Source organism: Mytilus californianus, unplaced genomic scaffold, assembly GCF_021869535.1.
Source record: "Mytilus californianus isolate M0D057914Y unplaced genomic scaffold, xbMytCali1.0.p SCAF_3, whole genome shotgun sequence".
NCBI lineage: Eukaryota > Metazoa > Mollusca > Bivalvia > Mytilida > Mytilidae > Mytilus > Mytilus californianus.
Window position 1 is genome coordinate 94,893,897 of NW_026262679.1, and position 13,905 is coordinate 94,907,801.

Consider the following 13,905-nt stretch of genomic DNA (forward strand, 5'->3'; position numbering starts at 1 on the left):
ATACAGTTATATTTCTGATATAAGAATGTGAGTTTTTATTATTGCAATACTCATTCAGTCGTATTATTCCCATTAATAAAAATCTCACAATAATTAATTTCTGAATTTACAGTATTAAATCTCTTCCATAGGTAAAATTTCTTACTGTATATTTACTTTTTACGTGTTTACTCATATGCTTAAAGGAGTAGGCCTGGTAATGACAACGGCGGGTGCGCCCTTAAGTTCTAGCTATAATTTTCTATCTCAAGCGAGTAGCGTGCTATGAAAAAATGATCACAAAAAAGATCAAAGGAAAAATACACAAAATAGCGATAAAGGTCATTATCTAATGAAGTTGTTATCACACAATAAAGTTGCATATTCGGCTGGGAGTATTATTTGTTATCTTTTGTCTATCTCACCTTAATTGATTTTCTGTATGGATCACTGGGTGTTGTTTTACCAGTTTCAAAGTTCAATTGAGGTTATGTGTGGTAAACATGCAATTAAAGTTGAATATATATATCCATCAATATTTATTCAATGGTTTTATATGCATGTAAGCTGCATTTGTATTCGCTGGTATTTATCTTTGCAAATACCTTCCGCAAAGTTTTTTAACATAAATATGCTACAAGTACATATACTGCATTCAAAGCAAAAATCAGAAAAGCCTAATGCCTTTTTATGAGGTAGATAAATTTGGTAATTAAAAATTTGTTTCTATCAAATGACTTACACCCAAGCATTGCATACAATAAATCTTGTTGCTTTTTAGGCCAAAAATAAAAATTAAATTGTTTGATGTTGCCTACTTTCCCACCTAAAAAGCAGTCTACCTGAACAATTTTATATGAATTTGGTTAAATATACTTACCATGATATTTACTATTATAAATATAGAATATTCCGCGTTTTAAAATGTTCTCAATCCCAAAAAACATCGAGGAGACCAAGATTTAAAACATCCGATGATGTATGAAATCTACTCGCCTAGAATCAAGGTTAGTTCAGTTTTATTTTTAGCGTTTAATTGAACGGATGTTCTCATCAAAATCTACAAAAAAATGATTTAAATACAAGATTGTTGTATCCATGGTTATTCATGGATGAGACGGGAAAGCAGAATGACTCGATACATATGTATGAAGAGTCGGCACCGGTTGCACCATGCACGGTATTGTTGAAAGAAGACCGTTCCTCTTCATAGCCCAGCAAGGTCAGTGCTAGGACAAAAACAGAACCAGAGAAGAAGTCAGCAGGTAAAAAGGCTACTAGGGCTTCAAAATCAGCTAACATGCAGGCTGAATATGATAAAAAAAAACTCCATAACCTTGAGGAGAACTTTTATCATAAATTTCTGAATGCAATGTAATGGGTAACATCCCATCAGAGGAGCGTAGGCCATTCATACCATTAGAACCAGACTTGGACCAAGATATTGGGTCGTCAAGGGTTTATATGAACCTAGATATTGACAAAAGGTCAGAAATATCTTTACATGTTCAGCAATGTGAAAGAAATGATCTGGATACAAGGTCAGATGAAGAAAGTGTGTCTGGAGGTAGTCCAGTTAAAAATAACACTGAAGAATTTGATACTGTCAATAATCGTAAATGTAAACGGTTTATAAAACATGATAATGTACAAAATTCAAATGTGCATGGTAGTATTTCTCTTTCTAATGATCATGATAAGTCAGATCAAGGGTAGACAAACAATAATGTAAACTTTCTATCCAAAATATTTAAGGAGGATATTGCTCAAGAGAGATGTAATATCGGTTTGGTTTTAGACCCAGCACAGGTTGACATTTTAGAAAATTCTTGGCGTTAAAAAAACAGACAGAATTTCTGCATATAAAAAGGACTACAAGAATTGTTTTCCAATTCATGATAGTTCAGTCGAGTTTTTACAAGTTCCGTCATTGGATGATTTATTCTCCAGTTATTAATAGTGCCTCCTATCAGACTGCCACATTGAGAGAATTTGTTGATCCAACCAAAAACCAAGATATGTCATCCGAATCCTCAAATGTTGAATTTAGCCCCATGGCTCCTCTCGACAGAAATTTCAAAGGAATTGACTAGAAACTGGCGCAATGCATCTTAGAGTAAAGGTACACAACGAGACTATATCGTAAAATTCAAAAAGTACAGTAGCTGGTGTGGTGGGAAACAAATTGATCCCTATTCAGCTACTTTAAGTCAGATTGCTGATTTCTAGCATCTCTGTTTACAGTACAGAACAATATCTGGATATCGCTCCACGTAGTCAGCTTGTTTGTCTCTTATTGAAAATTATCTTGTTGGTCAACATCCTTATATTTCAAGGTTGATAAAAGGAGTTTTTCATTCTAGACCTCCTAAGACAAATTTATTACCAGAATGGGATTTAGAGATATTTCTCAAAGCTTTAGAGAATGAACCTTTTGAGCCCTTATGTGAGGCATCTTTAAAGTTTATAACTTTTAAGACAGTTTTTCTCATAGCTATAACAACTTTTAGACGAATTAGTGATCTGTAAAGTCTTAGAACTGATAAAGCATCTATGAAGGTTCAAGAGAAAGGTATAACCTTTATCAGACATGGACTTTCAAAACAAGATAGGCAAAGTCACTTTGGGAAAAAATTCATGTACCGCATTTTCCCGAAAGAGAGTTATTAGATTCAAAAAGGTCAATTATCATTTATTTGGATAAGACTAAGAATATCAGACAAAAGTTAGAGGCATCTGACAAGGTCAAGTTATTTTTGGCAATGAAAGAACCACATTAGCCTGAAACGTCAGTTACAATTTCAAGCTGGATTGTCCAAACAATTAGATCTGCATATTCAAATGACAATTCAAAAGTAAAGGGTCATTCCACACGAGCAATTGCTCCAAGTTGGGCTTTATATAAAGGAGCCTCGACAAAATAAATTTTAGATGCAGCAGATCGGTCTTCTGAACCAACTTTTGTATGATTTTATTTGAGGGACTTAAAATTCCTGCAAAGTATTACAGTAAATTTGTTTATAATAGACAAGATATTACAGTAAAAGGGTTGTTAAATACTTGAAATTCCATTATATAAATGTATATATATACAAGTCTAAATTGAAAACAACGTTCAAACCTATGATTGCGTTGGATAAAAACCGCAATTTTTATAGTCGTGCATGTAAAACAAATTTCTTGGTAGAGGGGTCTAAATACAGCACAAACAACAATTTCCAAAAGACAAAAAAAAGTGAAAAAGTTTATTTTAACAAAACGCATTTGACTAACAGGTCGAACAACTGATGTTCTTAAACCCTGCTGACTGCCATTGGCGATTGCCAAATAAATTGATCACCAGATCTAAGAAAATGGATCTTAATATTAATTTAATGCCAAACAAAAAACAATAAACTTGTGGGAAAGATGGTAAACCACAAACATGAGGTGCAAAAATTTGTACAACATATCCGGATTTCGACAATTAATGTCTCTTCAGTGATGTTAGGGATCGAAACGGTATTTGGAAGCCCATATAATTTACCTCCATTTAGGATAGACTCTTTAATTTTAAAGAGTCGAACTAGGATGAACGGATCATATAAACCCGAAGGAAAATATAATACAAGCCCAAACGAAAAAATATAAACAAGTCTAAATTGAAAACAACGTTCAAACCTATGATTGCGTTGGATAAAAACCGCAATTTTTATACTCGTGCATGTAAAACAAATTTCTTGGTAGAGGGGTCTAAATACAGCACAAACAACAATTTTCAAAAGACCAAAAAAGTGAAAAAGTCTATTTTAACAAAACGCATTTGACTTACAGGTCGAACAACTGATTTTCTTAAACCCTGCTGACTGCCATTGGCGATTGCCAAATAAATTGATCACCAGATCTAACAAAATGGATCTTAATATTAATTTAATGCCAAACAAAAAACAATAAACTTGTGGGAAAGATGGTATAACACAAACATGAGGTGCAAAAATTTGTACACCATATCCGGATTTCGACAATTAATGTCTCTTCAGTGATGTTAGGGATCGAAACGGTATTTGGAAGGCCATATAATTTACCATATATATATACAAAATATGTTAAGTGTTACAGTATATGTATTATATGTTTTTTTTTTCAGGAAGATGACTAGTAGTAACTAATTTTTTTTTTAAATATTTGAAGAAATTTTCTTTTTTATTTCTGAAATCTGAAAGGAAAAAATAAATGCCCCCATAATTTCTTTTTTACACACCTCCCCCACCCCCCCCTTTTCCAATAAAAAATTCTTTCCCTCAAGATATGGTCATAATCTCAACTCAAATTTCCAATGGAGTTTGCAACCATAATTACCAATTTAAATACATCATAAAAGTCTTAAATATATATTTTAAAAGCAGTGCAAGGGAGGTAATCCAACATTGTACAATTTTGTTTTTAGATTACCTCCCTTACACTACTTTTAAATTGTCCGTTTACCAGGAAACCCTTGTTTTTTCCCCTTTTTGCCCCTAATTCCTTATCGGTTTGAGCCATAACCCTCCAAAGCCAATCCTAACCATCCCTTTGTGGTATGGAAACTTGTGGTATAATTTCAGAGAGATCCATACACTTAAACACAAGTTATTGTCTGGAAGTTACAAAAATGCTTATTTTGGACCCCTAATTCCTTAACTGTTGGTACCATAACCCCCAAAATCAATCCTAACCTTCCTTTGTGGTATTGAACCTTATGGTAAAATTTCATAGAGATCCATTCACTTAAACTAAAGTTATTGTGCGAAAACCAATGTGTCTTCGGACGACGACGACGACGACGACGACGCCAACGTCATACCAATATACGACCGCAAAAATTTTTGTGGTCGTATGAAAAACTGTTTAATGATGTATCATTTTGAAGAAAAATATTTTTTCTTCATGTGTTATCAGGAATTTATCCGCCGCCTACAGAGAAATACTGCTTGATAATCAGCGAGTATACTACATTTATAATAGAAAATACAATGGTAAGTATATTTAACCAAATTCATATAAAATGGATATTTTTGAAATCTCGAGAAGAGATTTTATATGAATTCATAGGGTTAAATATACTTACCAGAATCTGCCACCAGATGGTATAAATTTTTGTTTTTTGGTGTATTTTGGTTGTCCAATTAAACGCCATATAAAACTGAACTTACCTTGATTCCAGGTGAGTAGATTTCATACATTACCGGATGTTTTAAATCTCTGTCTCCTCAATGTTTTTTTGCGATTGAGAACATACTAAAACGTTTAAATGCGAAATATTCTATATTTACAATAGTAAAAACCAGGATAAGTATATTTAACCCTAATAAATTCATATAAAATCTCTTCTTGAGTTTTAAAAAATATCCATTTTATGACACAAATTGTTTCAAACTTTTTATCTAAACATTTTTTCCTGCTCTTATGTCATTTTCTAAAACATGTAATTTATGTTGTTGGCCAAGAAAAAAAAAAAGAAATCCCAACATACCTACCTAACCCCATGAGGCATGGGTAGGTAACATCAAACAAATAATTTTTTAAGGGTGGCCTTATCAATACAGTATCTTGCTAAAAGACAAACATAACATTTGTTTAAATTTCTCAATTTCCGAAGAAATGTGGTGCTGCAAAATTCTTTATGAAGTCTGAAGTCTATTCCCTTTCTCAATTTCTATCTCATTCAATCGGTCATTTTAAAAACGGTACTTAAAACAGATATTTTGAAAATAGTAAATGGTAAAAATAGCGGAGTTCTGGAAGGTTAAATGGCAAGAGAGATTTTCTTAGGGAAAAATTAATTTGTGTAACAGCTAGAAATATATCTACTAGTATATATATTTATGCAAGAATGAGAGTATATATATTTATGCAAGAATGATTTACACTTCCAGAGCATCAAAGTGCATTCCCAGATTTTTGTGGGTTTTTTTTTTGGTTCATGTTGATCAATCATTAACTTTCTCTCACTCAGTAGTATTTGTGAACTGTTGTTTGTCCTTACTTCATTTTTTCACTTCTTTTGCCCAGTTGTACTGTGTTTACTTTTTCAACCTAGGATTTTGATAGTCCATTAGTAGTAATTGGTGTGTTCTTATTTTTTGTACTTTGTAATAAAAACAAACCTCAATGCTATGCACCAATACTTTTGTTTACTTACTGACATTCTTGAGTTTTTGATTCTGGTTCTGGAGATGCAGATGAAGATTCTGGTTCTGGTTTAGGAGCCATCATGCTTGCACAATTTGCACTAGTTGCATTTTTAAAGGATGCTTTATCAAAACACTCCATACCATGCTTCATAAAACCTTTATACACAAAATATTTGTTTAAATATAATGTATGCAACACATGCAACAGTTTACATTAAAGCTGAAAATCTTTAGTATTCTTGTCCTTTTTTCAAATAAAATGTTTTATTTTCTGTTTATAAAATACACTTTGAATTTGTAAATATATCATATGAACAACACAAGTACAGGAAAAAGGTAAAAGGATAAGAACTCTAAGACTATGTATTAATCATTGTTTTTGTCATTCTTTGTAGGTATTGTTTTTGTCATTCTTTGTAGGTATGTTTTTGTCATTCTTTGTAGGTATGTTTTTGTCATTCTTTGTAGGTATGTTTTTGTCATTCTTTGTAAGGTATGTTTTTGTCATTCTTTGTAAGGTATGTTTTGTCATTCTTTGTAGGTATGTTTTTGTCATTCTATGTAAGGTATGTTTTTGTCATTCTTTGTAGGTATGTTTTTGTCATTCTTTGTAGGTATGTTTTTGTCATTCTATGTAAGGTATGTTTTTGTCATTCTTTGTAGGTATGTTTTTGTCATTCTTTGTAGGTATGTTTTTGTCATTCTTTGTAGGTATTTTGTAGGTATGTTTTTGTCATTCTTTGTAAGGTATGTTTTTGTCATTCTTTGTAGGTATGTTTTTGTCATTCTTTGTAAGGTATGTTTTTGTCATTCTTTGTAGGTATGTTTTTGTCATTCTTTGTAAGGTATGTTTTTGTCATTCTTTGTAAGGTATGTTTTTGTCATTCTTTGTAAGGTATGTTTTTGTCATTCTTTGTAAGGTATGTTTTTGTCATTCTTTGTAGGTATGTTTTTGTCATTCTTTGTAGGTATGTTTTTGTCATTCTTTGTAGGTATGTTTTTGTCATTCTTTGTAAGGTATGTTTTTGTCATTCTTTGAAAGGTATGTTTTTGTCATTCTTTGTAGGTATGTTTTTGTCATTCTATGTAAGGTATGTTTTTGTCATTCTTTGTAGGTATGTTTTTGTCATTCTTTGTAGGTATTTTGTAGGTATGTTTTTGTCATTCTTTGTAGGTATGTTTTTGTCATTCTTTGTAGGTATTTTGTAGGTATGTTTTTGTCATTCTTTGTAAGGTATGTTTTTGTCATTCTTTGTAGGTATGTTTTTGTCATTCTTTGTAGGTATGTTTTTGTCATTCTTTGTAAGGTATGTTTTTGTCATTCTTTGTAGGTATGTTTTTGTCATTCTTTGTAAGGTATGTTTTTGTCATTCTTTGTAAGTATGTTTTTGTCATTCTTTGTAGGTATGTTTTTGTCATTCTTTGTAAGGTATGTTTTTGTCATTCTTTGTAAGGTATGTTTTTGTCATTCTTTGTAGGTATGTTTTTGTCATTCTTTGTAGGTATGTTTTTGTCATTCTTTGTAGGTATGTTTTTGTCATTCTTTGTAAGGTATGTTTTTGTCATTCTTTGTAAGGTATGTTTTTGTCATTCTTTGTAGGTATGTTTTTGTTGATGTGGCCTTTTGTACTGTACAGTATATTTAGAATTCCTGTTATTCCTTTTTAGTTATCAATTCTGAAAATGGATAGTGAATATATTCATCACAAATAAAATGTTATTCATAAAGCAAAATGCATTGCTTTATAAGTATAACTGATGCCAGTAATACTTGTAATATCTATGTTTCTTTGGAAAATGCCTGTACTAAGTCAGGAACATTGCATTTGTTTTTCACTTGTTCTGGTGATTGATAGAGTTTGAATATGTCAGTTTTTATGGACTTCCCCCCTTTTTGAATTTGCCTTGGAGTTAAGTATTTTTATTTTACTTTTTTTATGATGTCCATGGAAACCTTTCATTTGTCTTGTCTTCCAAAACAACATATTACCAGATATACATTTGTCATGTCTTCCAAAACAGCATATCACCAGATTTACATTTGTCATGTCTTCCAAAACAACATATCACCATATCTAAATTGGTCATGTCTTTTAAAACAGCATATCACCAGGTTTACATTTGTCTTGTCTTTCAAAACAGCATATCACCAGATTAACATCTTCCAAAACAACATATCACCAGATTTGCATTTGTCATGTCTCCCAAAACAACATATCAGATTTACATTTGTTAGGTCTTCAAAAATATAATATTACCAGATTTACATTTGTCATGTCTTCAAAAACAACATAAGATCAGATTAAGATTTGTCTTGTCTTCCAAAACAACACATTATCAGAATTTACATTTGTTATGTCTTCAAAAATAACTGATTACCAGATTTGCATTTGTCTTGTCTTACAAAACAACATATCAACATATTCAAATTTTTCATGTCTTTTAAAACAGCATATCACCAGGTCTACATTTGTCTTGTCTTTCAAAACAGAATATCAGCAGATTTACATCTTCCAAAACACCATATCACCAGATTTACATTTGTTAACTTATGTCTTCCAAAATAACAATCACCAGATTTACATTTATCATGTCTTTAAAAACAATATATCACCAGATTATCATTTGTCATGTCTTTTAAAACGATATATCACAAGATTAACAGCTACCAAAACAATATATTATCAGAATTACATAAGTCTTCCGAGATAACATATCACCAGATTTATATTTGTCATGTCTTTCAATTCAACATATTACCAGATTTACATCTGTCTTGTCTACCAAACCAACATATTACCAGATATACATTTGTCTTGTCTTACAAAACAACATATCACCAGATTTACATTTGTCATGTCTTTCAAAACAGCATATCACCAGATTTACATTTGTCATGTCTTTCAAAACAACATATCACCAGATAAACATCGTCCAAAACAACATATCACAAAATCAACATCTTCCAAAACAACATACATGACATATCACCAGATTTACATTTATCAGGAACAACACATGTGTGTCACTTCTGGTGCAGAAACTTGCATTCCTTTTCAGAGCACTGGAGTTTGTCCCTGTTTTTTCAAGATGTTAATGGTTCTCAATCTCTAGGTCAATGGAATAAATTGATTTCTGTTATTAAATTGATACAATTGACTCAATTGTATTGGGCCCAGTCAGAATGTCAAATGAGTCAATTTTCTGCATCTAATTGCAGGGGGAAATGCAACTATCATTGCAATTATAGTAATTGGCAATTAGATAAGAACTATCCAAACAACATTTTTTACAGGAATTTAGTTTTTATGCTTGTTTGTACCAATATCATGGGTCCTTCATACTTGTCTCAGAAGGTTTTTTGTTTAGAAATATGCATACAACTACTTCTGTTAAAAAAGTGTTTTTCTGATATTTGCATAATTTTTTCCATCATTTCGGCTTCTCTAAATGTTGAAATGTAAGTAAGAGATCGTTTTTGCTTATTTCCTGATCACAGAAAATCCCCACAATATATCCCTTGTTCAAGTACTTTGAACAACTCAACAATAATGGTGTTGAGGGCACACTTATCATCTGATGAACAAATTTATACCACACATAATAAGTTTAGGGATAAAAAATCTCAAAAAATATCAACATTTACACCAGTAACCAGTATACAATTAAGAGGAAACAACTGTATTTAACATAAACTATATATCTACCTGCTTTAAAATCAGCGCCACACATTAAGTCAGTATAACTAAAAGCTGCCTCAATACCCTTGCTAATTTGCTGTGCTTGAGAAGATTTCATAGCGTCACACTTAGTTTTGATTGGAGATATACAATTCTTGAAACTTGTCAGCTTTCTAAAATAGTTGATAAATAAAATGTTTCATGCATAAATTGCATTGTAATTAAATAATATTCAGAGTAAAGCAGTAAATACCATACAATATCATGCCTCTATTATTTTCAAAAGGTAATATTCAGACAACTTCAAATCTAAGTTTAACAAGAGTCAATAGCTTTCAAGACATAAGCAGCTTTGTGAAAAAAATCTACAGTTTATAGAATAAAATGCAGAATATAACACTATTCAGTCAAACCTGTATTATTGATTGATTGATGTTTAATGCCACTTTCAGCATTATTGGCTATTTCGTGGCAGACAGTTTGTATAAGGTGAGGAAACCAGGCAGGAAAGCTGACAATCAGTGTCAATTAAGATTGGAGTTGACTCCACCTGCCAGTACATGCAGGATTTGAACTCACAACCTCAGTGTTGACAGGCTAGTAATACAGTAGTTGAACTACTTAGACAACTGGGCCACTGAGACCCCCAAACCTGTATTTAGAGATCCCTCAAGGGAGAACATCTGTTTTTTTTTATAATAAAGTTGAACCTCGAATACACATTTGACTAGATGGAAAAAGTAACATGCATAATTTTTGCATGAGTACTAATGTAAACTTAATCATACTGTTTTATTCTCATGTGAAGCTACACCAATATATGTAATTATGCATAAATCAAAGGCACAATCATTTAGTGTTTAAGAAATAAAATGTTTTCCTTGCTTATGTTTATATGTACTTTCCTTTAAAGTGGTAATTCTTCTAAATTTGCCTGATTTAAAATATGCATGTTGAAGTCAACTCTTCTGTTTTGTCTTTTTTTTTCTCAGTCTTATTCAATTAATCATAATTCTAACCCTAACCCTAACCCTAAGATTATTTATTGTAAAGACTCTTATAATGACAAAACTTTGGGTATGGCAGCAGTAATTTAATGAACTCTACATGTTTCAGTACCTTGCGCACCATAATCAGGATAAAAACAATACAAAATTCAAAACCAATTGTTCAGCCACCAGAAACGATATATTTTGATATGAAAATCTTACTATCTTGTTTAAAATGTCATTTTCAGTGTCAAATGATAGCTTATTCTACGCTGATTCCAAAAATATATGGTTTCTATACACTTTTGTTTGAAATATGGGAGATAATTTGTTACTTCCGATTTGAAAAATATCACTTCCTGTATTATTTGATAGTTTACTTGACACTGATTCCTAAAATATATGGTTCTATATACTTTTACATTAAATAAGTACAAAAAAAATAGCTTCTTCCGGTTTACACAAGGTCACTTCCAGTTGCCTTTTTCAAGGTCATATGGCTTGCAACCTAATGCACAAAGTCTTATGGCGTTATCATGTATACATAAAGAGTTAAAGCAAAGGTCAAAAACTAGAACGTCACATTTACCTATGACCTTGACCTAAATTTCAAGGTCATTAACCCAGGACCTCAAATCAAAAGACCCTAGGTCTTTATTATATATGGTTAATGAGTCATATCATCATACTCGTAATATTAAATATAAGAAGGGAGAAAACTCCCATTAAATGTCGGCGTACACTTTCAACCAAAATGTATGTGTTACAACATGTCGCAACTAACAATTTAATGAAAAAAATGTTGTCAATATCTTATACGGTTTTTGAAAAGAAGTGAAAAAAAGCCAAAATAAAAAATTTAGAATATGACCTTGACCTTTGACCTTGACCTTATTTTCTTTTTGGAACCAAAGACTTCAAATCCAAAGACCCTAGGTCTCTATCACTTATGGTTTACTTATGCATATAACTTAAATCAAATGCATAAGGGGAAACAACTCTCATACGGAGTCTCCGGAACGCTTCGGTCAAAACCAAACTCAACATCCTGAAGATATAGCGAGCAATTTGGTAAAATAAATTTGTCGGTTACTTTTACAGTCACGAAGGAGATGTGGCCACAAGAAAAACAGTGTTTGGGGATATAACTCCTACAAGAAAAAGTGTTCGGTTAAACAGGGTCAGTTTCAAATAGTATAAACTGTTCAATATCATATACCAAATATCAAAGTGACATCTTGTGAAACAATACCGGTAATACTGCGGAAGAAAAAAAAAATAATAATCAGAGCAAAAACAATAGGTCTTTCCACTGAAAAGTGGAAAGACCAAATAAATGGAGAATATGTCCACGGGACACAGATGATGCCTTGGCTTGCATATAACGTTATAAAAGGACATAACTCAAGAACGGTAAAAGTGACGCCACCCAAATTCAAACTTGATCTGAGTTTTGTGGTAATAAGCATTTTGTATAAGTTTCATAACATTTGGTTAAGGCAAGCTTAAGTAAGAGAACGGTAACGAACAATTCAGCAATTTTTCCATTTGTAAAGGGCATAACTCTAGTACGGGAAAAGTGACACCAATTAATTTCAAACTTGATCTGTGGTTTGCGGGACTAAGCAGTGTGTATATGTTTCATAGCATAAAGTTGAGGCAAACTAAAGTTAGAGAACAGAACACCAATTTCGGGACACACATACGTATGGACTACAGACGGACAGATGGACGGACGTACAGAGGGACATAGGTAACACTTAATTCCCCCTCTGGTGCAGCAATGGCATGAAAAAACATGCTTAAGTACAAAACTGAAAGTGATAATTTACACATCATAAAGTCACCATTGAGAGTAATTATAAATAGAGAGTGAAAGTAGTATAAAAGTAAACTTGAACAAGAATGTTAAATAAAATGTGTTTGTCATAGGGCCTAAAATAATATTAAGTTTGTTTGCCCATCTCTGACTGACCCAGAATCAAAGTGCTTGTGAGCACAAAACGGTAAAGATTGCTTATATTTTTCAATTTTGTGAATTTAAAATAAAACATTGAATTGCATTTAGTTATATTTTGAGTTGGAGTTATCCTTCTTTGTTCATGATTGTACATTTGTAGTTGAGCCTATTTTCATTTTAATATAGAAAATTCTTCTTGATAAGTATGGTAATTCAAATACAAATCATAATGTAACTTGAATATCTAAGTATAACACATCATTAATAAATTGCTTGACATTGACTGGATAGGATCTAAAGAATGATCACTTCACTGCACTATTTTGTTTGAACTATGAAAGGTAGTAATAAACTTTGGAAGATTGAGATATCAAGTTAGTACCATAGGTTTTTCATTGCATTTGATGCAATCTTTACCCAAAAAATGGCTTGACCCGAAAAAATTTTATTGCAATATCTAAACAAATATTTTTTTTTATCTATTTTGTCCGCCATGGACCCTACTATTTGAATAACCATTGTGATCAATGACAGAAATGATTTTCCTGGATATATGTTAATCATCTGTGTTTTCAAACGTCTGAGTGATACATTGTTCAGTCATTCGGAAAGCTTTGTGTCTGTAGGTAGCCATGTTAAGAAAAGTCTGTTGTGTTCCAATATAGCGAATTCTAAAAACACGAATCAAGTCAAGAAAATGCACTGATTTTAGAAATAATCATCGTAAAAAAAAATGAACAAATAAATAAAGAGATAAATAAAAATGTTTGAGTTTCTATTATTAATCATGAGGTGGCTTTATCTGTTCATTGTTTCATCGATGACGAACTTGTCAGGGAAGTTGAAGAAAGGTCTAATGGTTAAACATTTTTTTCTGTCTTTGAGATAAAGCTGCGATGTTTATGCCTCATAAATCTTATACTATACAAGGGCTTTTTGCTGGGAAATCCAACAGTTGAATACTTTGGCTCTTATGAAGACACATTAAGTTGTTATAAATTCGAGTAAACATGTTTCACAAATGTACTGGATCTGGGACTTGAAACCTCTGTGTTACTTTCTCCCATCCTTTGTAACCAAAAAACAAAATAGTTTTAAGGGTATGTATGAAGTTTGTTCATTGAGAAATTGGAACACATATGAGG

General features: G+C 31.8%; 1 protein-coding gene across 4 annotated transcripts in view; it reads right to left on the bottom strand.

Annotated features, from left to right (window-relative positions):
- LOC127735488 (uncharacterized) overlaps positions 1–13,905 on the bottom strand; it is a 121,217-nt gene that overhangs the window by 5,984 nt on the left and 101,328 nt on the right. For all 4 annotated transcript variants that reach the window (XM_052245668.1, XM_052245667.1, XM_052245666.1 and 1 more), the window contains exons 7-8: positions 9,839–9,984; positions 6,140–6,287 (exon numbers count right to left, since the gene is read on the bottom strand). In XM_052245668.1, the coding sequence (XP_052101628.1) occupies positions 6,140–6,287; positions 9,839–9,984 (294 nt within the window). The remainder of the gene's footprint in view (positions 1–6,139; positions 6,288–9,838; positions 9,985–13,905) is intronic.